Source organism: Arvicola amphibius, chromosome 3 (assembly GCF_903992535.2).
Source record: "Arvicola amphibius chromosome 3, mArvAmp1.2, whole genome shotgun sequence".
NCBI classification, from domain to species: Eukaryota; Metazoa; Chordata; class Mammalia; order Rodentia; family Cricetidae; genus Arvicola; species Arvicola amphibius.
The window spans coordinates 95,708,740-95,732,627 of NC_052049.1; the positions used below are offsets into that span (position 1 = coordinate 95,708,740).

The window sequence follows — 23,888 nt, forward strand, 5'->3', positions numbered from 1 at the left end:
TCGCCTCCTTCCCTCCCTTCTTTCCTCTCTCCCTTCCTCCCTTCCTCTCACCTCTTCCCCTCCCCTTCCTCCCTCTTTTATTCTCTCTCCCTCCTTCTCACCTTCTGCTCTCCTTCCCTCCCTCCCACTTTCTCCCCTCCTTTCTTTCCTCCCTTCCTCTCTCCCTCCTTTTTTCCCTCTCCCTCCTTTTTTCCCTCTCTCCCTCTCTTCCTCCTTCCCTCCCTCCCTCCCTCCCTCCCTCCCTCCCTCCCTCCCTCCCTCCTTCCCTCCTTCTCTTCCTCCCTCTGTCCCTCCTTCTCCCCTCCTTTCCTTCCTCCCTATTTTCCTCCCTCCCACCTTCCCTCCCTTCATGTCTTCCTTTGCTGCTGGCAATAAAACTCAAAGCCCTGCACTTTCCATGCAAGCATGGTACCTTTGAACTCTGCCCGAGTCTCTGTGAGTCAGGGTCTCACTAAGTTGCCCATACCGGCTTCTAGCTCACAATCCTCCTGCTTTAGCCTCTTAAGCAGGAATACAGGCCTGTATCACCATGCCAGGCCCTTTGCTGTCTGGCTTTCTTCTGAGACTATGTCCCCCACCCTCCTTCTGACCAGGGTTAACTTTGATAGTCTTTTTAGGCAGAATGGCATCAGAGATCCTGCAAGGAAGGTTTGACTCTGAGGCAGAGAGGCAAGCAGAGGAAGCAGTGATTTTGGTTTAGATGAATGTGGGTTGGAGTGAAAGGTGGGGTAAGAGGGGCCCCTGGGTTTCTTTGTCCACTGCAGTTTGGGTAGGGACTCTGCTATGCCCTATTGTCACAGAGGTGACTAAGGGAGAACTGTCAACCCTTGCTTTGCCTGCCCCTTCTAGGCTAGTCTGGGGGGGGGGGCATATATCATCTTGGTACTCGTAGCAGGAGTGGCAGGGACCCGAACATCTGGCCCTGGTCTGCCTCCCTTCTGTCTCTTGAGGGAAGCCAGACAGAAGGAAGCTGGGTCAGATAAGTCCCGAGTACCTAGCTGGGACAAAGATATTGTGGGTCCTGCTGGGCTATCCCAGTCTTTCCTTGTTTTCTGTGTCTTTCTCTTCTCATCTCTGCATCCATCAAGCCTTTCTTTTGTCTCAGGTCTCCAAAAGAATGGATACATTTTAAGGAGCAGAGACTGTGGTCAGTGCCACATCCAGCAAGCTGCCTTTGTAGGCTGATACAGGGTCATTGGGGGAGGGACAGTGGCTCACAGTCAGGGCAGTTTGCCTTTGCTTTCGTCTCCTGTTGTCTATGGTGGCTGCCGACTGCCATTTTGGAACACTGCCATGGCAAGTGGTCTGAGGGTTATGAAGGTCCCTTTGCCTTTTGTGGGGGGAGTGGGAGAGCTGATGGCTCAGCCTCCTGGCTCACTAGGCTTTCTTCACTATGTCCCCCCCAGGCCGGGCCAGTCTTCACGACAAAGCATCGCTGCGGCTGGAGCAGGTGCGCTCGGAGGACCAGGGCTGGTACGAATGCAAAGTCCTCATGCTGGACCAGCAGTATGACACATTCCACAACGGCAGCTGGGTCCACCTCACCATTAATGGTGCGTATCTATTTCTTGCGACTGGCCAAGGAAGATGGCCTCTGGGGCCCACTCTGGAGGAAATGCCTCTACTAAGAGGAGCCCTAATAAGCCCTGACCCCATAAGATCTTGGTTCATGTCTTCTTTACACACCTCATATATGTTCCTGGAATTCATGGGTCAGTAGCATGCCTGGAAGCAGCAGGTACCGTATGTGCAGGGTGACATCAGAGTTCCTCCTAGGAAGGCTTGACTCTGCTTCTGGGCACCGTGGGGTTTGAATCCATCAGCGTTGGTGTCATTTCTCGGCCGCGGATGACTTTGATAGCCCAGGGAATGCCTTTTCTCAGGTGGGTTCCCTGAGTCTCAGCGTGGCTCTTTCCAGGTTGCTCACTTAGTCCTTGCTAAGTGCATTTATTTGGGTACTAAGTATCAAGGGTCTATTATGTTCCTTGCCTTGCATCAGGTGATGGGTAAATAACGTTGAATAAACCCAGACCCATTTCCTGCTCGAACAGGGTTTACCAGCTAATAAAATGTGAGAATCCCGGGAAGAACTGTTTTTAATGCCTGTCAGTTATTTATAGCTCATGTTAAATGGATTGTGCAGTGCACAGACGCTTTTCAAGTGCCTGACTGGGGCAAGGAGGCCTGGGTGAGCTTGCCGAGCTCCAGGGTTGGTCCAGGCTGGGGTGTCCTGGGTCCACAGTGGCGATGGTCTGCGGGGCTGAGTGTTAAGGTCTCTACAGAGGATGAGGTTTTCATGGCAGACATGCTGAGATGTGCCATATCTGAGATAAATCTGGGATTATCGATGCTGTGGCCCTCAGAATGGATGCTCTTAAATTAGAAATTTCTCTGGAGACCGTTCTGCCTTGAAGAATGGTTCTGTATCCCCTTTCTGGTGGGGTTGGGTGAGGCTTGTACTCTTCCCCGGGATTGGGAACCTGTCCAGAATCTGCAGAGAACAGAGTATTTTAGTTTTTTCTAAGAGATAAATATTTTTTTCCCAGTGTTGGAAATCAAAGCCAGGGCCTTGTGCAGGCCAGGAATATTCTTTGCCAGAGTTATGTTCTCAGCCCCAGAAGAGACAATTTTAACAAGCGTGCTGGACTATCATGCAGGGCATTTCAAAGTTGGTGACCCAAGGTCAGAGGCAGGGCCGTCACTAGGTGTTGTTCGTTCCTGCTGTTGAAGGCAGATTTTTAAACCTTGTATAGATTTGCTACAGCAACAGTCAGCGTTCACGTGGTCAATGGAGTCAGTTGTGGTATACCCAGAGCACTCCCAGAGCACTCTCCTCTCACCAGGAACCCAAGCAGATCATAACTCAGAAGGGAGATCTGCCGCTCAAGGCTTTCATGACCGAGCACCGAGTCAGGAAGCCCTGCACCATCTTCATCATCATTTTTTTCTTTTTTTTTCCCTGTTCCTTTTCCTATTGCCTGAAACCACCTTGAGGTGTGGCCTAGCTCTCACATCATCCTGATTGGTAGTATCTATTCTGGGAACCCAGACACCAGCTATGTAGTCAAGACTCATGCTCAGGAAGGTAGAGTTGTTGGGAACTTATGTTCTATTGGATATTGTCTTCGTTTGCATGAGTTGATTACTCAGGCATTGCTAATGTCTCAGAGTGGAATAGATGTGGACCAAGACCTGCCAAAGATGCGGCTTATGTCTTGTCTTGAACCCATGGCATATTAAGTCACTGGGACCAGTTGTCACCTCTCTTAGTTTCAGTTTCCCCAGAGTCTGTTTGCAGGATGTTGCAGGGTTCAGTGGACTGCTGTGTGAGATTGTGTCATGAACGCTAATTACCTGAGGACAGTTATGAGCAAGACAGAAGCCACGTTTTAGACAGTGGGGGAAGGGCAAGCAGATCAAAGCATGGGTGGCAGGGATAGCTGGCAACAAAGCACTGAGGACTTTGGTCCTTTAAAAGTCCTTGTGAATCTACCAAAAAATTATCCATTCAAGACACAGTTCCCAGTGTCTTTGCTATGGCGGGCTCTAGGAGTCAAGCAGGGGACATGACCCAATCCTGGTGGTTAAGACTTCCAGTCATGTCAAGAAATGATTGCCTTGCCGGGCGGTGGTGGCGCACGCCTTTAATCCCAGCACTCGGGAGGCAGAGACAGGCGAATCTCTGAGTTCAAGGCCAGCCTGGTCTACAAGAGCTAGTTCCAGGACAGACTCTAGAAACTACAGGGAAACCCTGTCTCGAAAAAAACAACCCCCCCCCCCCCAAAAAAGAAATGATTGCCTTGTGCTTTCGGGAGTACAAAGGAGGAAGAACCTCTCTGAGGACATGACCTCTGTCCAGAAACCTGGGCAGGGAGGAGATTAGACAAGAGCAGGGAATGAGATTGGAACGATCCTTTCCTATAGGATCTTTTGGGCCTTTTGGAGCCCAAAGGAGGAGAGCACCTCAGTAAAGGGGTACAGGCAGGCTGTGGACATGCATGTGCTGGGCAGAGCCCTGAAGCAAAGCTACCACCTGCTCTGTGCTTGAGAACTGGCCTTTGGTGCAGTTCGCTGTCACCCAGGAGCCGGCCGGAAAGGTGCAGAACAGACCAGCATCCTACATGAAAGAGAGTTTCCACCCAGGCCAACATTTCCTCCCTTCCAAAATTTCTTTCTGTGTAAATATTTCCTTTCTCGACAGAAAGAAGCGGGGCCAGCCTTTTGTTGTATACAGAGCAGAATGTATAGATAGTGTCAGGCGTTTTGTGACGGGGTACCTTTGGAGACAAGAGAGGCCAGGACGAAAATATGAGTTATTGCTTCATTCGCCTCCTGTGTTTTCTCTGAAGATGGTTTGGGTGAAAACAATCTCAATTATTCCTTTATCACATGTAAAATACAACCGAAGCCCAGGCCGAGTCTCGCGTTAGGGCTGGTGTATGGCTCGAAGGAGAGGCCAGCTTATTTCCAACCTGCACTATTAATTATAGGGCACTTGCAAGAGGAATCGAGCCTGGAAATGCAGCTGGCAAGCTAACACCTAATTCAGTAAATAATTGAGAGTCAAACCATTATTTTCCTGAAAACTTGAAATTGTTCAAAGTACTTTCCTGATTAGCACCTAAATAATAAAGTAATTATGTAATTAGTAATTAATTTGTCACTTCAGGACATAATTTAATTTATTATCTTTTCTTTTAAGCTTGACACCAGAGGTAATAGAGGCTGTGGTTGAGTTAACTGAATTCTGGAGGCAGGGTGGGTGAATGCAGGCTCTAGAATGCGTGCACATTCGCAGGGCCTGGAGGCTGGAGTCCTGGAACCTTTACGGGGCTTGGGAAGGCTGGTCACCATCGCTGCTAGTATCTTTCTACACATGGCTGAGCCCCGCATTTCTTGAGGGTCTGGGTTTTATGTGATGAAATGTACTTCCCAATTCACTGTGTAGTTCCAAATGTCCTTTGTACCCACCCAGCTATAGGTGTTGGAGATGTGAGGCCAAGGTGGCCCTGCTTGGTCTTACTCCCAAGAGGATGTATGTACTTGCATTTTGGTTGGTGGAGTACTCCACATCCAGGAGAGACAGGAAATTTGAGTATTCAGTGGCACTAGGAAGAGGCACCCGCTCACATGAATCCACGGAATGGGATCTGGATATAGGGTTCCAGGTCACGCGAGAGCTCTGCAAATGGATGGTCTTGAGTTTGGAAGTTCTTGCTGCAGAGGAGACCCAGAAAGCCAGGGCTGCTAGAGTCAGCAGGAGAACGTGTCCGGGAGATGCTGCTGGTGCAGGCAGGACCCAATGCCAGCACTCTCTGACTGACTCTTAGAGCATGGCTGTGGAGGGGAAGGAGCCTTTCTGAAGCTCTTCCTTCTGCAGTCTAAAATTCCCAGGGGTGATAATGGCAGTGGTGATGGCAGCGCAATCAGAGTTTTCTGTAAGCATTTGTCCACATTTTACACAAAATCTTTTATAAACCTTTTCTTTCTTTTTTTTTTTTTTTATCACCTGCATCAATTCTAGAGGGGAGAAGAGTTAGAGAAAGCCCAGATAGTCCGAGGAACCTGCCTGAGATCATAGGGCCTTGAACTTGGATCCTGAGAGGAACCCAGGATGGCCTATCCTAGTATTGTTGCATTTGGTGCTAGTATTCAGAAGAGCCATTTGGGGGAGAACATGGAACCAGTAGTTCGAGAGGTCCGAGTTGACCAGATTGTCTCTGCGAGCAGCTCAGGCAAAGGATGCTGAGTTTCTTAAAAGCCGATTATCCAAACAGGATGGAGTGTTAATCATACCTTCAGTGCATGGAAGAGGATAACCTCGTGTAATCAGGGGAGAATTAAGAAGGTAGTAGCCTGTGGGAATTCACTGCTCACCTTTATCCACAGGAGTCCAGGAGGAGGAGGCAGGCAGGTGGGGGATTTTCCCTCTGTGGAACGAGGTATAAGCAAGACTGAGCATCCTTAGCCTGGGAGCTGTAGTAGGCCTTGGTGGGACTGAGTCAAGAAATCTCCTGCAAGTGAATGGGCTTAGTGGAACTGGGATACAGGGAGTGGGAGATCCCGTGCAGCGTGCTAATCCTGAAGGGAGGTGGGAGAGTCTTCAGTCTTGTGTGTCGTGTTTCTAGCCCTGAGCACAGCGGCCTCCCAACCATACATGTCTGTAAATGCTCTTCTGGGCAGTCACTAAGTTCAGCCAGCTGAGTGTAGAATTTGGAGAGAGCCAGACCGAGAGTAGGTCAAAGTTGACCAGATTGTCTCTGCAAGCAGCTCAGACAAAGGGTGATGAGTCTCTTAAAAGCCGATAATCCAAACAGAGTGGAGAGTTAATCATACTTTGAGAGCACGGGGGAGGATAACCTCACATAATCTGCAGGTCCTAGCCGCCTTCCACCCGTGATATAGTTCCTCGGGTAGAAGTTTCTGCGCTTTGTCTTTGTTCCTTTGTCCTTGCAATACTGCAGAGTTCTGCACAGGTGGATGGAGTCCGTCTCTCACTTTCCTGGTGTTCTTTGCAGCCCCCCCCACCTTTACAGAAACACCCCCCCAGTACATTGAGGCCAAGGAAGGTGGAAGTATTACCATGACTTGCACTGCTTTTGGGAACCCTAAGCCCATTGTCACCTGGCTCAAGGAAGGGACCCTCCTCGGTGCTAGTGGAAAGTACCAGGTGAGTGCCGCTCTCACCTGGGTACCACAACCACTCTTCCTCATCCTCTCTCCTTGCCTGTCTCCCATCTAAGGCAGCTGGCCACTGCTGCTGTGTGTACAGGCCCAGGGTGGAGGCAGGCAACCTAGTGCCCTGACTTGACTGCAAGCCTTCTGCTACCTTTTGTAGGGAGGTGAACAGGGAGACCCTTGTCCTCCTTTCCCCTGTAAATGAGTCCCTCTGGCCGTTCCCAACTTGTCAGTGCTCATCTCTTCGCTTAAGAGACAAGCCCGTGAGGCCCACAGGTTGATGTTGAGTTCTGTGCCCCCAGGTGAGTGACGGCAGCCTGACAGTGACATCGGTCAGTCGGGAAGACAGAGGCGCCTATACCTGCCGAGCATACAGCATCCAGGGTGAGGCTGTGCACACAACTCATCTGCTTGTTCAAGGTAGGGGAGATTGTCTCAGGCTCTTTATTGCTGGATCTCTGTAGGAGCCTTCCAGGCCTGCTGAACTGTGGAGAACATTTTCTCAGGGCCCAGTCTGCCCAGCTGGGGGTGCTAGCGGAGTTGGGTGGATGGGATCTGTCTCACATGTATTACTTACCCTGATTCCCACCCTGGTCAGTTGGGAAATGGTGCGGCAGGGAGACAGGGACCGTGTTGAGCCGTTTCTGATTTTCTGTTGAGAGCACATTCCTGCCATGTTTCCACCTTCCTCCCAGGGAGGAGACCCCTCCGCCTCAGGGTCATCTATCCATCAGAGACAGCATCAGTATGTAAAGACAGGACAATAATCCAAGTATCTGACATTTAAGCAACATCAGGGACTTTGGGTAAAGCTGGGTTCTGTATTCAGTTGTGAGAGGTGGCCCTGACTGTCTGGCCCCTGAGCGCCCTGAAGGGGCCTGAGCATTCATTGCCAGGGTGGGAAAGGTGTCAGGTAGGGGTCTCGGTGTGCTGGAGTGACAGTGGCAGGTAAGGGTAGTTGTGTCTAGTTGGCAGGGCAACTGTGATGACATTCTCTCCTTTGGCTTCTGAGGACTGAGCAGGACCTGAGGCAGATGGTAGGAAGCAGCCTACATCCCAAGAGAGGGTCAAAAGCTAGGTCTGCTGAGGTCTGCCTTACTAGTCCCAAGGCTTGCTGGATTTTGCTTCTTTGCTCCCCAGAGTCCTCGCCTCAGTGGCCGGAACCTCCAACTGGAGAACAGTACAAGGTTCTGCTACTTCAGAGACAAGAGCGAGCCTTGTGCTTTCTGACTTGAGCTCTGTCGGAAAGAGTTGGGCAGGAAAGGTGCATGGAGGTTATAATGGGCTGGTCTGAAAACCATGGGGCCATTGCAGATGTGGTACTGAAGGGTGCCTGAGCGGCACAGCAGCTGGAAGCATCTCCATCATGACTGCCTGGGCTCTGCTACCAGAACACCCCATCTTGAGCATCCCGGAGCTTCCTGGGAGGCCTGGCATGGTAGCCTTCCCAATCAGGAGAGGTGATGTTTATTCCCTGTTCTCCCCAGGGCCACCCTTCATTGTTTCCCCTCCTGAGAACATCACCGTCAACATCTCCCAGGATGCTCTGCTTACCTGCAGGGCAGAGGCATATCCTGGCAACCTCACCTACACCTGGTACTGGCAGGATGAGAATGTCTACTTCCAGAAGTGAGTAGTACCCTGCTCCACCCCTCTCACATGGGCCCCCACAGGTCATTGCCTTGAGAGAGAGCCCCCCCACTCCGGCAGTGCTTGGGAACCCAAAGCTCCCTTGCTGCCTCTAGGGGTGGTGCAGTGACTCACGGCTACCTTGCTTGTTTTCCTGCCAACATCCCCCTTTCTCCTTGCCTGCTCCTCACTGTTTTGCAGTGATCTGAAGCTAAGGGTGCGGATCCTGATTGATGGGACGCTGATCATCTTTCGAGTGAAGCCAGAGGATGCTGGAAAGTATACCTGTGTCCCTAGCAACAGCTTGGGGCGCTCCCCTTCTGCCTCGGCATACCTGACTGTGCAGTGTGAGTAGGGGTGAGGGAGAGGACATTTTGGGCATTCTAACACGTGCAAACTGCGAGATCGGAACTTGAAGACCCAGCATGTTTCTGAGGACTAGAGGAACAGCCGAGGGGGGACTAGTCCTCCTCTAGAGGAGGCCATAGCCAGTCGGGCCAATAACTGATACTGGCAGATGTTGTCTGTGGGCTGGTCATCACTTGGGGTCAGCCAGTTCACTGATTCAAGCTTAGGTCATGTTCAAGGATAACGAAGCTTAGCTTTGAGCATTTGCCATTGAGAATGGTAGTCCTTCTGTTATTGAGTACTGGTTTTTACCTGGACTGACTGAGTCTGCTTCCATACCTGGGTTTCTCCTGGCTTCCCAGTCCCTCTACTCTGAGACCGTGAGACTCAAATTAATGAGCTGCTGTTCCGCCAGACCCATAGAGGGCTTCTGGGTGAGCCCTAGATCCCACCTAGAACTAATACTTAGGCGCCTTGAATTGCTTTCCTACCCTGTGACAAGCTGGACATTTGACAGAGTGAGATGGGAAGATGGGCAATGGAGATTAATGCCTTCCCTTTGACTCATGGATGGCCCTGTCACTTAGGCAACAAAGGCTGCAGGTTGTTGCTATAGGTGACAGACTTCCATTATTAGTATGCTGGTGTGGGAGAATGATATATACCCGAGGACCTGGAGGGGCAGGGATAAACAATGTAACTTGGTGATCTAAGTCAGCCTCTAAGCTGAGGACAACTTGGATCAACATCCCCCGAAGGCTGCAGAGTGCTCGCAAGGGTCTGCTGTTGAACAAGCCAGGTCACAGTGGTGAAGCCCCATTGTACTTGCCTTGCCCTGCCTCACTCCTCACGGTGTGGGTTTTCTCATTCTGTGGGGTGACTTTGCGGGTGGGTGGGAGCAAAGGCCTTGGTCCTCCTGTACTGCTGACACCTCCTCAGGATTTGTGCTTTGCTGGGGTGCAGGTTCCAGACTGTTATGAGTTGGGAGGCTCAGGACACTGGGTGGACCCCCCGCTAGACCTGTAGTAGGAAAAGCATGCAGTCCTGGAGACCACAGGAAGGGGCTGCTTCACTTTGCAGATGTGTCTCTCCCTCTGGGCTGGGTGTAGGCAGTGCCACATGAACTTGAAGGTAGCAGTGATGCAGGAGGGAGCCAGCCAGCAGGAACCAACCTTCAGAAGGATGCCAAACCAACCAAGATGAAGGCTCCATCCTTGGAGCTGCGGGCCGCTTGTCTCTTGCTGAGGCATCTTGGTTTCCCGGGCTCTCTTCAGCACTAGCATCCCCCCCCCACCCCGCTCCCACTTGTCCTTTTTTACCCCATTCCTCCCTTCAAAGAGAATCCAAGGAGTTGAGATTTATAGGTGGGTGAGACAAGGATCTTTATTTCTGCTAAAGAGCAGTGCTCAGAGTATATCCCATTCATAAACCCTTTGAAAACCTTAGAGGAATAAAAAAAAAAAGGACTATCAGACAAAAGTAGGAAGCTACATCTAAATATATAACTCGGCCTGGTATTTATGTAAGGCTCTTCTCTGAAGAGCTCAGAATGCTTAAAAGGTACCAACCAACTCATTCATCACAGCCTTCCTAGGTCTGGATCTTTCTCCTTTGTAGCCCTAGGGGTCCTGGGAGGACATGAGAAGATGTCACTTACCTTTCAGCACAGGGCTCCCGGGCCTCTTGCTGTCTGTCCTGGGGCCATGGTGGGTTTTACCTTTAACTGCAGAGTCAAGTGAAATACTGAGGCCAAGGGAGGCTAGGCATCCTGCAGAAGGAATACCAACCCTTCTGCTCGGGACAGCATTCTACCTAGAACTGACATTGCTCTTTCGGTTTAGGATGTGAAGTAATTAACTGCTTACTCCTGAGAAACTTCAAGATACAAAGTAGCTGGAGAACTGCACAGTCATTGTTGGCTTGGCAGGGCTGGGCTAAAGTCTGTGGTGAGAGCCGCTTCCGAGTCCAGGGCCGTTTAAAATGCACCTTTGAATGCCTCCACTCATTCTGGAGCATCCCAAGGCTCTTAAAAGCGTAGTAAGCGGGGCGGATGAAAGAAGTGTGCAGCCTGCTCCAGTCTGCTGTGCATGGCCCCTAGGCTGTAAGTGCTTCAGAGTGGGATTGGTGGTGGCCCTGGCTCCTAGCCCTGTGTTGAATGTTGAGAATCCGAAGTAGTAGATGTACAGGTTCTTTTGCAAAGGAATGGGGAGTGTGCGCTGGCGCTCACCTTCTGCTTTGATTGTTTCTCCCACACCACCCCTATCGCAGACCCAGCCCGTGTCCTCAACATGCCCCCTGTCATTTATGTGCCCGTGGGAATCCATGGCTATATCCGCTGTCCTGTGGATGCAGAGCCACCCGCTACTGTGGTGAAGTGGAATAAGGATGGCCGACCACTGCAGGTAGAGAAGGTAGGAAGGAGATGCTTGTTGGGACTCAGAATGAGGAGGATCCTTCTGACAAGAAAGATGCTGCCTCTGGGCTCTGGTCCTTTGCCAGTCCCACTCCTCCTTAAAAGAAAAAGTCTAGGCAAACAAAGAGCAACGATCTGGCAGGCGTTTGGCTGTGTTCCATGTCCGCAGGGGATGCCAGTTTCAGCTGAGCTGCTCTTCTGTCCCATACTCCTCTAGCCCAGCTCAGACTCTGCCCGGAAGTGGCTGGTATGCAGTGCCTGTCTCCTGACCATGGCCCCCTGCTCTCTTATCTATGTCTGGCAGAACTTGGGGTGGACCTTGATGGACGATGGCTCTATTCGCATTGAGGAGGCCACAGAGGAGGCTCTTGGCACTTACACCTGTGTGCCTTACAACACCCTGGGGACTATGGGCCAGTCTGCCCCTGCACGGCTTGTCCTAAAGGTGAGTCTCCCAGACGGTGCGTGGCCCCCATGGTGGGAAGTCTTCTTCAGCCACCCTTTCACGCTTGTCTCTGTGCTTCCCGCAGGACCCCCCGTATTTCACGGTGCTACCAGGCTGGGAGTACAGGCAGGAGGCTGGCCGGGAGCTACTCATTCCCTGCGCAGCTGCAGGGGACCCCTTCCCTGTCATCACCTGGAGGAAGGTACCTGGGCCTTCAAGCTCTTGCAATGTGGGGGACTCAGGGACGGTCCAGTGGTAGTTCTGTTTGGAACTGTGTGGACAGGCCAGATGTTACGAGGGGAGGCGACATTGGAGGATAGTGGTGGGATGTTGGCACTGGGCTCAGGGCTCGCGACACCTCTGTCATCCTCTTCAGACTCCTGAGTTGTGAGCACGCGTCCCTTAACCTGAATCCCTGCTCCCATCCTCTTCCCTGCTCCTTGTTTGGCTAAGGTAGGGAAGCCCAGCAGAAGCAAGCACAACGCCCTGCCCAGCGGGAGTCTCCAGTTCCGTGCCCTGAGTAAGGAGGACCACGGGGAGTGGGAATGTGTTGCCACCAATGTGGTCACAAGCATCACTGCCAGCACGCACCTCACTGTCATCGGTACGTGGTCGAGTAGGCCATCTGGGGTGACTTTTATCACTCTGCAGGCATCTTTCTTAAGTCAGACCAAGGGGTACAACCTGAAACCCTTGACTGCAGGGGACTCTGGCAGGCAGGGTCAGAATCCATGTTTGTCCTGTCTTGGGGAGGGGAGGGAAGGGGAGGTATGTGGGAAGACACTGAGCTGCCTGAAGGGAGGACTGGTGTCCACAGCCTGGGGCAGGAGGAATGACTGTGCTCCTTGTTCTGATTGTTCAGGACATGCCAGCCTGAGTGTAGCCTGTCCCCTTGGGACTTGACAGTCACAGTAGCACCCAAAGCCAATACAGTTTTTTTCCTGTCAGTTTAGACCAATGAATAAAGTGGTCTGCATCTTGTTACTCATAACCTGGCTCGGAGTCACATCCTTCACACCCAGCAGGTGTGGCCTTGTACCTGGACCACTGCTGTCTGCTGTGCGCAATGTGGCTGTCTTTTGTAGCTAGAGATTAAGGGGATGTGATTTTTGGGTTTTCCCAGGATGTCAAGGGATTGTTTTTTTTTTTAGCTCACAAGATGCATGGGAATTTGGTCAGGATGAGGAGGGTTCTGTTTTTCCCTCTGGCCCGTGTTCCTGCTGGTGATGATAGCCTATGTAGTGGGTGGGCTTTTCTCTCTGACCCCAGCAGGACCAGGGTGGGCCTGGGATCCTGCCTTCGCTGCAGCCACTTCTTATGACGCATCTTGGTACCCTGGATCTCCTACTAGAAGACGATGGGGACGAGCAAATAGGCTCGGTGGCTTCTTTTGGTCTGAGCTGTCTTCCTTGGTCTCCAGGCACCAGTCCCCATGCCCCAGGCAGTGTCCGGGTCCAGGTCTCCATGACAACTGCCAATGTGTCCTGGGAGCCAGGCTATGATGGAGGCTATGAGCAGACATTCTCAGTTTGGTACGGACCTCTGTGAGTCAGCCCCGCATGCTTTGCTCTCTGCTTCTCTTTCCCTTGCCCCCCTTAGGTTACCCAGCCTGCCCTATCCCATCCCACCCCACCCTGGGGCTGGCGGTGGGCCCGAGGAGGCTAGGACCTGCACTTGTCAGCTCTGCAGATGGCCAGGCAGGGATGGAGTTCTTAAGGATGCTAGGGATGTCTATAAGGGACTCAGTGAGTCCTTATGGTACCACCCTGGAGGTTGGAATTCTGGTTTGGGCTTACATCATCCCCCCGTGCCCTCTCTGTGACCCTCTCAGTGCCCCCTCATTTACTGTCTTACCCCAGTCTTTCTCCAGGTTCCTAGTGTTGTAAATGGCATGTGAGGTTTAGAGTCTAGTTTTTGTTGTTCCTTGCCCAGAGGTTCCAGGTATCAGGAGAACATATGCTCTCATCCCTGCCCTTGCCTCTCCTGTCTCTTTTTTCTCTCTCTAGGATTTTGTGGATGTCATTTTCATGTCTGTTATTAACCAGATCAGTGACTTAAGATCCTTGCCCAAACCTTGGGTATAGCTAGATCTCACAAATGCACGGACCAGGATGAGGACCCAAGGCCTGGGATAGTATGAGGAGAAGCCAAGGGCATTCCCTTCTTTCCCACGTCTCTGGGGCTTCTCATTCCTAGCATTCCTGTCTCGAGCTGGGAACCACAGCCTCACAGACAACCTTATCAAGTGGGGAAGGCCAAACCTTTTACTTCCCTCTCCTTCAGCCTGGTTCAGTCTGAATCTGGGGAGGAGGAACAAGCAGATGTAGACCTCAGAGAGAGCCCTCAGCAGCCTGAGGTTGAGGGCGGCCTTCCATCTCCCCAGCCATTCTCAGACTGTATGCATATACAGAGTTTTGAGATCCCCGTGGATGAACTGTGCCTGGATTGGAGTCAGGGAAGGGTGGCATCTGGTGTAGCAGATTTGGGTGCAGATACGGGCTCCCTTTGTGGCCGATGGCTCTGCTCTGCATGAGGGCACTGCTCATGTGATTCACTTTTATCACATTCTGTTCACTTGCTTTGGCAGGGAAGGGCAGTTGCCAGGGTGGAGGAGATTCCCCGCTTCCTTTTGACACATCATTGTGCTATTACAGTTATTTGGCGCCTGCTGGTTTTTATCTTTTTCATTTTCTTCCCATGCGTCTTTTGCCTCTGCTCACATTATTGGGCATACCTGACAGCAGTAGTGAGTCTTACAACCTAGGGAGGAACCTGTGGGTATCAGTGAGTTACAGCTCAGGGCTGCATGGAGCGGGCTAGTTATCCTGGACAATGTCTCCTCCCTGTGGTGTCTTGTGGAACTGCATCTGCAGCAGGTGGTTTCCTTACCTGTTGGGAGTTGAGGAGGAGGCGTGCTTTGGAGTGGAAAACCTCACCCCTACTTTCTTTACTCTCCATCTCTGTCACTTTCCCCGTGACTGTGATTTCTGTCCTCCAAGGTCAAAGTCTCAGGAATCCTGGGCCTGCCACGAAGCAAAACCTGGTCATTTTTTAAATTACTGTATTTTATGCCTTAGCTATCCTCAGATGGCCCGAGTTGGACTGGGTCTAGCAGAGCATCCTGGATGACTCTGAGCCCCAATTTTGTCTCTCCCCGGTAGGGTAGACAGTCAAGGTTGTCTAGGTTCCCTTTCTAGTCATACCATTGCCCAGCGGCTCCTTCTCAATCCAGTGTCCCTAGTCTATCAAGCAGAACCCATATATAAAGTGGTACCGAGAGCAGAATTCTCTCCCAGGGCAATTGGTAACTTGACCAGTGTCCTCAGCATGATTTACACCGAGGACCCCTTTTCCATGGGGAGGTACCACAGTGGGGAGTGCCCAGGTGCCATGAAAGTTGGCATAGCCAGAGCCGGGCAGGTAACCCCACCTTGGTTATCCTTCTTCCTGCCCTTGGACCTGGGAATGCTTGTATTTTCACTGCCTTTTCCTTGGGGACCTTGTGTGCATGCTATTCTCTCCAGTGTGACCCACCCCACCCCTTTCCCCCCATCTCTTCTCTCTCTCTTTTGGTCAGGATGAAGCGGGCTCAGTTTGGGCCCCACGACTGGCTGTCCTTGTCAGTGCCACCGGGCCCCAGCTGGTTGCTGGTAGACAGCTTGGAGCCTGAGACCGCATACCAGTTCAGTGTCCTGGCCCAGAACAGGCTGGGAACCAGCGCCTTCAGTGAGGTGGTCACTGTGAACACTTTAGGTGAGGTCCTGGGCTGGTGTGTATCGGGGTTATTTCTTAGCAGGTCTGGGTTAGGCAAAGGTGATACTAATGATACTCTTAGAACTAACATTAGGGCTTGGTGTGTGCCAGTACCTTACCAAGGGTTCTCTGTAATGGGCTTTTTGATCTCCCAGTAAGGATTTGCCGTTTTCTTCTGTAGGGTTCCTGGTCCCATATCATGGGAACCCTCAATGGGATGGAGAGGTTCAATGCCATGTATGAATGTTTGGCAGTTTTACAAGGGGACAGGGAGTCCTTCTGCATTATCTGACTGCGGTTGTATTTCTTCTGGGGGCGGGGAGGTGTCTAAGAACAAGCCTTGGCAAGAGACACTACTCAGGTGGATGGAGGTCGTGTCTCCAGCCCCCTTTCTGCCCTGTGGATGGCAGGTGTAAAATGCTCACTCCAAACTCTGAAGTTCCTCTTCTGGGTGTCATTTATTGTTTGTTTTTGAATAGGGTCTCACTGTGTAGCTCTACCTAACCTGGAACTCACTCTGTACCTAGCTGGCCTTGAACTCACAGAGCTCTGCCTGTCTCTGCCTCCCAAGTGTTGGGATTAAAGGTTTACACCACCAAGCCTGGCCTGGGCCTCATTTTGAGCTTAAGGGCCCCAAATGGAATCAAAAGTATGACTCATGTGTTATGAGAAGAGCTTATCAGTTCTTGGGATGAGAGCAGAAGATAAACCATGTGCCTCTTAATAGTAGGGAAAGCATCAGAGGAAACCACATCTGAGAAATGTGTCGTTAAGCAATGAGGTCATCGTGTAGATGGCATGACAGGAGACAAAATGATGCAACCAAGAAATCCAGTGAACTGTAGATCCTCGGAGCTGATGCTGCTAGAGCAGGGTGGGCTGTTTTCACCAGAAACCTTTTCTGTTGTTGGAGTACACCCTAGCCTTAGAAATAAAGCACAGGGCTCGAAGAGATGGTGCAGAGGTTAAGAGTACTGGTTGCTCTTTCAGAGGTCCTGAGTTCAATTCCCAGCAACCACATGGTGGCTCACAACCATCCATAATGAAATCTGGTGCCCTCTTCTGGCCTGCAGGGATACACACAGATACAACACTGTATACATAACAAACAAACAAACAAATAAATAAATAAATACATAAATAAATAAATAAACATTTAAAAAAGATATCTGGTGCCCTCTTCTGGCCTGCGGGGATAGATGCAGGCAGAACACTGTATATATAATAAATAAATAAGTCTTAAAAAGACATATATGGCATAATAAATGCATATACATAATAAACACTCATGGTGGAGTGTTGCTGTCGCCACGTATTCTGCACATGTTATGTGACCCGCAGTGCCACAGATTTGTTCATACTGATGTGCCACCCATGTGGGAGGCACCGCCCCTGTGGGAGGCACCGCCCCTGTGGGAGGCACCGCCCATGTGAGAGGCACCACCCATGTGGGAGGCACCCCTTTTTTCTCTCTTATAGTGTTTACTCTCTTACTAGATGATAGGAATTTTTAGCTCCATAATTTCATGGGGCCACCATTAGGGATGTTATATGGCATGTGACTGTATTCTGCACTAGATTCTTTTCACTTCTGCATGGTGCCTGTTGCTTCTTCCCTTTGGAGGAGGTTTTTGATCATCTTGCAGCGGTCCTAGTCTGAAAAGAGTCACAGCTCTGGGTCCCCAGCCCTGACTTACCTTTCCTGGAATCAGGAGGGCTACTGTAGTAGGTGACGCTCTGTCACCTCTCTGAACCAAATTCATCTTTTGCTCAACTCTGCTTCCTCTTCCTTCTATAGCATTCCCCGTTACAACTCCAGAACCCCTGGTGCTGGTGACCCCACCAAGGTGCCTCACAGCCAACCGGACCCAGCAGGGTGTGCTCCTGTCCTGGCTCCCACCTGCCAACCACAGCTTCCCCATTGACCGCTATATCATGGAGTTCCGAGTTGGGGAACGCTGGGAGATGCTGGATGATGCCATTCCAGGCACGGATGGAGACTTTTTTGCCAAGGATCTGTCACAGGTGGGGACTTTAACTTTCTTGTCTCTTATTCCCAGTTACTAGAGTTGTTATGACTATTTGTAAAGCCACTGAGTGTTGAGTGACTCACCTCAGGAGCATAAGGGCAAGCCCTGCCCTGACCCTCTTTATCCGTGGTCTTAGACTCTCCCTAGTCTGCCACCAAGGGTTGGATTAGGTCCCCAGACCAGAGCTAGTTTAGTGGCACTGGGGACCAGTGCTACACAGATGGTTTGACTCAGCTATAGACTCTAACTAGGGTAAGGCAGGCTGAGGCCAATAGGGATCATCAGACCTCAGAACTCAGTTTTCTGGGTTCCAGCTAGGGTGGGCTAAGGAATCCCTAGAAAAGTTGTCTCCTAGGCTGGTCAAGAGAAAGGGTCTTCTTTTAATAATTCAGAGTCCTGGGAGAAAACACACTCCCCCCCCTTTTTTTTCTTTTGGTGGACATCTTTTAAGCAGGCACATCTTTTTCTTGAAAGAGAAAGAAGCTTGCTTCATAGATAGAAGAGACCTCATCTATGCACTCTTCAACTTCCCCTTTCCTGCCTGCTCTGAATGGCCACTGGAACTCATTCATGATGCCGTTTGAGAGCTCATTGTGCGTCTGTCTCTGCAGTCTTTCAGTGGCCTTATGTGCGTGGCTCGAAGTCCATAGCTCAAATGGTGGGAACATGCACACGATAACATTGACTGATACAAGCAGTCATCATTAAACACTTCCTGGGACAAGGGTACCCTGTTCCATGGAAGTCATGCCCAGGGTCAGTGGCTGTGGTCCTAAGCCCCGCAGCTGACTGGGCATTGTCCCTGGATTGTAGGATACGTGGTATGAGTTCCGGGTTTTGGCTGTCATGCAGGATCTGATCAGCGAGCCCAGCAACATCGCCGGCGTCTCCAGCACAGGTACTTTGGGTTCCCAAATTGTCTAACAACAACCAGGACATACGCCTTAGGGCCACATGAGAGTCCTCTGTGGAACAGCTAGTCTGGGAGGACGGGCTGGGTTAGAGACGTAAGCTTGAGAGTCCTAGCATTTCTGAAGTCTATCAGATCTGTGATTCCGTGACACGTGTTGGTTTATCCCACCGTGGAGCTGGGCCACTGCTACACTGTAAGCTAGCTGAGGAAGGAAATCCGTTCCATCCTGTCAGTGTGCGCTGCTTGCTATACACTTTCTGTTTGCTCTCGAGCTTTGGTGTGTGATGGGGCGGGCACTGTGAATTAGAGGGAAGACGTAGCAGGTCAACAAGTGTTTGTTGGATGCCTATTATAGGCTTCCTTATAATTATGTGGGTTTTATTTGGAAAATTGTTGTTTGGTGTTGTTTTCCTTCCTTTCTTCCTCTCCCTAGAGTTTTTTTCTTCTTTTTTCTTCAGGCTAAATAAAGCCAACTCCCTAGCATTTTCTTCATTTATCTTTTTTTTTTCTTGGAACTGGTCCCATTTCCACATGTCTTCTCTCCATTCCCAGAGTTCCTGAAACATAGCAGAGACCCTTGCCAGGGAAGTGGTGTCCTTAGTTTGGGAGAGGCTCTTGCTTAGTAAGCCAGCCAAGGTACCATTTCCTTGGGCACAGAGTGTACTGAGATCCCTAGGACCAGGTTGCAAGGGTCTTGGCCAGAAGGTTCTTGTAGGAAGCCTCTTGGAGTTACCAAAGCACTGGTGAGGACAGATGGGAAGAGAGGAGTGAAGCCGAGGGCATACGGGGAAGGGGAGAGTGTGATTTTTTTTGTCTTCTATATTAGGCACCCTGGGGTGTTTGTGTAACTCAAGTTATCTCCCATAGACAGCAAAACGGAGCTGCTTCTGTTTTGGCTTCCCTCCAGGGAAGAGATGCAGAGAGAGAGAAGAACATAGAAAAATAGCTTCCAGCCAGAGCCAAAGTAGAGGACTTGACTGATTTGCACCCTCGGTTCTGTAAACTGTTCTGACTCAGTAGCCTTGTGCCCGGTCCCCCAAAGTAAGGAAGCGTGCCTAGTCAGACAGTCCCACGTGGGGGAATGAGGCTGCAGCAACAGCGGCATCCCCTGTAGTTAGCTCCCCTATTTTCTGATGGTCCATCAGTGTGACGTGGACTCTTTTTATCCATTATCATGTTGACATGGAAGCGAACTCTGGCCAGCTGTATCTCAATGTTTGAAATTTCTCTTCGGTATCCTTTAAGAGTGGTAGTTATTGATCCCACAGCTTATGTGTGCAGTACAGTGGGCTGAGGTCTGGACCAGCTCTGTCACTAACTGGCCTGTGAATCCTACATAAAGCTTGTTCTTTAACTGTGGGAGGGAGAACGAGCCCCTCCTCTCTACAGCTCCAGTCTGCTTCTGGAGCCTGAATGGCCAAGATAGAGCAGTCCTTGCTGTAGGCAGCTTCCAGCCTGTTCTATAAGGAGTTAGAAGATGGATGGGCCCAAATTCTATCCTATCAGTCCCTCTCTCTGATTTAGAATTGTGTCCCCAAGGTGTCTTCATTGATGGCATGGGAGAAGGCTGGAAATCGGAATAACTGTGCTCCTGCTAGGGTACCGCCAATAGCAGAGTGAGTTAGTTCCTCAGTTTTTGCCACTCAGTGTCTTCATTTGGAGAAGGAGAGTCTGTGTGTAGCTCGCAGGGTTGCCGTGGTTGCCGTGGGAAGTCTGAGAGCGTGCGTGGAAGCGCTTTGCCACACTCACAGTGACAGCTATAGAGAATGACTGGGGATTATCCTCAGGAGGGAAGATGTGGGTATCATTTCTTCTTTGTAAGCTACAGGGAAGTTACTTGACTGTCACAGACTGCCCCTTCCTTACCTCTCTCCACACTGCGGCACCGACCCCAATATTCCTCTTTAGAGGCTCATGTGAGAACTGGGTGTGGAAGCCAGGCCCCAGCCTTGTCTGCCACGGATGGGGAAAAGGCTCTAGAGATCGAATCTCAGAGCAGGTGGGGAAAACTCTGGGAAGCATGAGACCCACGAGTGCTTCTGGCCTTCCTTGCAGACATCTTCCCACAGCCGGACCTGACTGATGATGGACTGGCCCGGCCGGTGTTGGCTGGGATAGTGGCCACCATTTGCTTCCTGGCAGCTGCCATCCTCTTCAGCACTCTGGCTGCCTGCTTTGTCAACAAGCAGCGGAAGCGCAAGCTCAAGCGGAAGAAAGGTAGGCGCTTGTCCCCTCTCGGTGCCTGACTGAGGTCAGGTGTTCTCTAGGAGGCAGGCAAACTGCTTGGAGAGCTTCTCCTCTGGAAAGAGGGACACAGGGATCTTGCAGGCAGAGCTGCCAGTGGGAGTAGATTTGATTTTTAAAATAGTTTTACTCATTTCTGGAAAATTCCATACTTCTATTATCTTCCCCCACTACCTCTAATTCCCTCCAGGACCCACCAATCCAGCTCCATCCCCACTTCACATCCTTTATTATTATTATTGTTATTATTATTATTGTTGTTGTTGTTGTTATCATTGTTATTGTTATTATTGTTGTTGTTGTTATTTAGATAGAGAGCCCAGGCTGGCTTCAATCTCGAGATTGTCTTGCCTCAGCCTACCAAGTACTGAGATTACAGGCATGTGCCTCTATGCTCAGTAGGGCTTGATTTGAAAAGGGGAAGAAGAGAGCAAGGGTATTGGAGAGAACGGGAATGGGTCAAGGGTACAGGGAGAGAGGGCCTCTGAGTTGGGCATAGAGCTGCCAGGCAAGCGAAGCCTTTCCACTGTAACTGCATATCAGGCCTCTCTGTGGACCCCGGTTGTAGAACGTACCAGTTTTGTTTGTGGGCTCAGGCCTCTTCCTTTTGTTTTTCCTTCCAGATCCTCCGCTCTCCATCACTCACTGTAGGAAGAGTCTTGAGTCTCCGTAAGTATCTCTGGCTCTTGGGGGTCTATAGGTAGAAGGCGGGGGCTGGACACAGGTAAACCATTAGTTTTAGCGGGTCTCATTTCCCTAAGCTATTACACGTTTGCAGATTGGCATATCAGCTTTAAGTTGCCCACGTGGACTGAGGGAGTGTAGTAGAGATGATCCAAGCTAGTAAGTTATTTGTTTAGCTTTGTGGTTTTTTGTCCTTTGATTTGCTAGAGTCAATGTTAATATTAGCTTGCATTTCTTGAACAACTAGGGAATAAAGTTGGAGTTGTGCTTGGGCAGGGTATACCAAATTTAGGCGCTGGCCATAAGAAAAGTAGCGGTGTGGGTGTTTATTCCAAAAATGGATGATGCGTGTCTAGACAACTGAGAGAGCTGGCCAGAGTTTCTGACCGAAATATGCAGCCCATCCATGCCTGTTTCCTTTAGAGTCGCTGTTCAGACAATGACATAAAGTTGTAGGTTGTAGAGCACCCCTTATCACCCTCTGTTCCTATCCTTACAGCTTGTCCTCGGGCAAGGTGAGTCCTGAGAGCATCCGCACTCTCCGAGCCCCATCTGAATCCTCTGACGACCAGGGCCAGCCTGCAGCCAAGAGGATGCTGAGCCCTACAAGGGAAAAAGAGCTGTCCTTGTACAAAAAGACCAAGAGGGCTATCAGCAGCAGGAAGTATAGCGTGGCCAAGGCTGAAGCTGAGGCTGAGGCCACCACACCCATTGAGTTGATCAGCAGAGGTCCCGATGGCCGCTTCGTCATGGGCCCTTCTGAGATAGAGCCCTCGGTGAAGGGCCGGCGAATTGAGGGCTTCCCCTTCGCTGAGGAGACCGACATGTACCCCGAGTTCCGGCAGTCAGACGAGGAGAATGAAGACACACTGGTGCCCACGTCTGTGGCTGCTCTGAAGCCTCAGCTGACCCCTATGTCTTCCAGCCAGGACCCTTACCTGCCACCACCAGCATACAGCCCTCGGTTCCAGCCTCGTGGGCTCGAAGGCCCCAGTGGACTGGGAGGACGGCTCCAGGCTACTGGCCAAGCGAGGCCCCCTGCCCCTCGGTCCTTCCACCACGGCCAGTATTATGGGTACTTGAGCAGCAGCAGCCCTGGGGAGGTGGAGCCTCCACCCTTCTATATGCCAGAAGTGGGCAGCCCCTTGAGCTCGGTCATGTCTTCCCCACCCCTGCACACTGAGGGGCCTTTTGGCCACCCCACCATCCCTGAGGAAAATGGAGAGAATGCTTCCAACAGCACTTTGCCCTTGACTCAGACACCTACAGGAGGGCGCTCCCCTGAGCCCTGGGGCCGGCCAGAATTTCCCTTTGGGGGACTGGAGACCCCAGCTATGATGTTCCCCCATCAGCTGCACCCCTGTGATGTGGCCGAGAGTTTGCAGCCCAAGCCCTGCCTGCCCCGAGGACTGCCCCCAACCCCCCTCCAGGTGCCTGCAGCCTATCCAGGCATGCTGTCTCTGGAGACGCCAAAAGGCTGGGTTGGCAAGTCACCTGGCAGGGGCCCCATCCCGGCGCCCCCTGCCACCAAGTGGCAGGACAGACCTATGCAACCTCTGGTCAGCCAAGGGCAGCTAAGACATACCAGCCAAGGTATGGGGATACCGGTGTTGCCTTACCCCGAGCCAACCGAGCCCGGGGGGCACGGTGGACCCAGCACATTTGGCCTGGATACCCGGTGGTACGAGCCCCAGCCCAGGCCCCGGCCCAGTCCCCGGCAGGCCCGGCGTGCCGAGCCCAGTTTACATCAAGTGGTGCTACAGCCCTCCCGGCTCTCACCTCTGACCCAAAGCCCCCTCAGTTCCCGCACTGGCTCCCCTGAGCTCGCTGCTAGAGCCCGACCTCGACCAGGCCTACTGCAGCAGGCTGAGATGTCAGAGATTACCCTCCAGCCGCCAGCCGCCGTCAGTTTCTCTCGCAAGTCCACACCGTCCACCGGATCTCCTTCACAGAGCAGCCGCAGTGGGAGCCCCAGCTACAGACCCACCATGGGCTTCACCACTCTGGCCACAGGCTACCCTTCTCCTCCACCGGGACCTGCCCCTCCGGCCCCAGGGGACAACTTGGATGTGTTTGGACAGACGCCTTCCCCTCGGAGAATGGGGGAGGAGCCACTCCGGCCAGATCCCCCAACAACCTTACCTAGTTCAGGGTGAGTGTAAGCCACTGCCAATCAAGCTCCCCATGCCTTACTCTGTCCCCTACCTCCCCAACATCCCAACAACGGGCTTTGTTTGGGACACACTGTCGCACCTCTGGGAGAGGAGGTCTAGCCACACATTGGCAGAGTGTCTTCACTGGGACTGGTGGGATTACCTGCTGGTACCCTGTTGGAAGCTTCATAAGATGCCTCACCCAGCCCAGAGTTCAGTGAAGGCTCTCCATATAACAGAAATGTGGGGAAGGTGAAGGGGTCAGCACAGTAGGCAGTGATGTCTGTGAATCCAGCTCCTGAGGGTGGGGCTGACCGTATCCTGGTGATCTCCGCGTTGGGTAACGGCGGTTCTCCGCAGCTGCCTACAGACCTTGTGTCAGAGTCTCCTCTTGTGCAGCCACTCCGCACCTCGTAGAGCCGCTGCTCCCGGGCCCCGTGTGCTTATTCACCATGCCTGTTAGCATGCCCAGGAAGTGCTGAACTCCAGGCCGTCCTTAGTCTCTCCAGGAAGGTGTCCCTGGAGCCTAAGAACAAGCTCAGACCCGTGTGTGTGGGGAGCCATATCCCCGCCGTCCTGTGTGCGTCACAGGAAGCTA

The 23,888-nt window shown here is 51.6% G+C and overlaps 1 protein-coding gene across 3 annotated transcripts in view; it reads left to right on the top strand.

The window, feature by feature from the left end:
* Positions 1–23,888, top strand: part of Igsf9b (immunoglobulin superfamily member 9B) — a 45,510-nt gene that overhangs the window by 11,028 nt on the left and 10,594 nt on the right. Inside the window, exons 3-18 of one of the 3 annotated variants that reach the window (XM_038323768.1) lie at positions 1,407–1,553; positions 6,519–6,670; positions 6,981–7,098; positions 8,166–8,307; positions 8,509–8,654; positions 10,924–11,066; positions 11,373–11,513; positions 11,599–11,715; positions 11,967–12,117; positions 12,934–13,057; positions 15,091–15,266; positions 17,065–17,291; positions 18,110–18,194; positions 20,265–20,426; positions 21,077–21,122; positions 21,637–23,289. In XM_038323768.1, the coding sequence (XP_038179696.1) occupies positions 1,407–1,553; positions 6,519–6,670; positions 6,981–7,098; positions 8,166–8,307; positions 8,509–8,654; positions 10,924–11,066; positions 11,373–11,513; positions 11,599–11,715; positions 11,967–12,117; positions 12,934–13,057; positions 15,091–15,266; positions 17,065–17,291; positions 18,110–18,194; positions 20,265–20,426; positions 21,077–21,122; positions 21,637–23,289 (3,730 nt within the window). Of the gene's footprint in view, positions 1–1,406; positions 1,554–6,518; positions 6,671–6,980; positions 7,099–8,165; positions 8,308–8,508; positions 8,655–10,923; positions 11,067–11,372; positions 11,514–11,598; positions 11,716–11,966; positions 12,118–12,933; positions 13,058–15,090; positions 15,267–17,064; positions 17,292–18,109; positions 18,195–20,264; positions 20,427–21,076; positions 21,123–21,636; positions 23,290–23,888 lie in introns of those variants that run through there. The other 2 variants (XM_038323769.1, XM_038323770.1) reach the window with 2 other exon arrangements.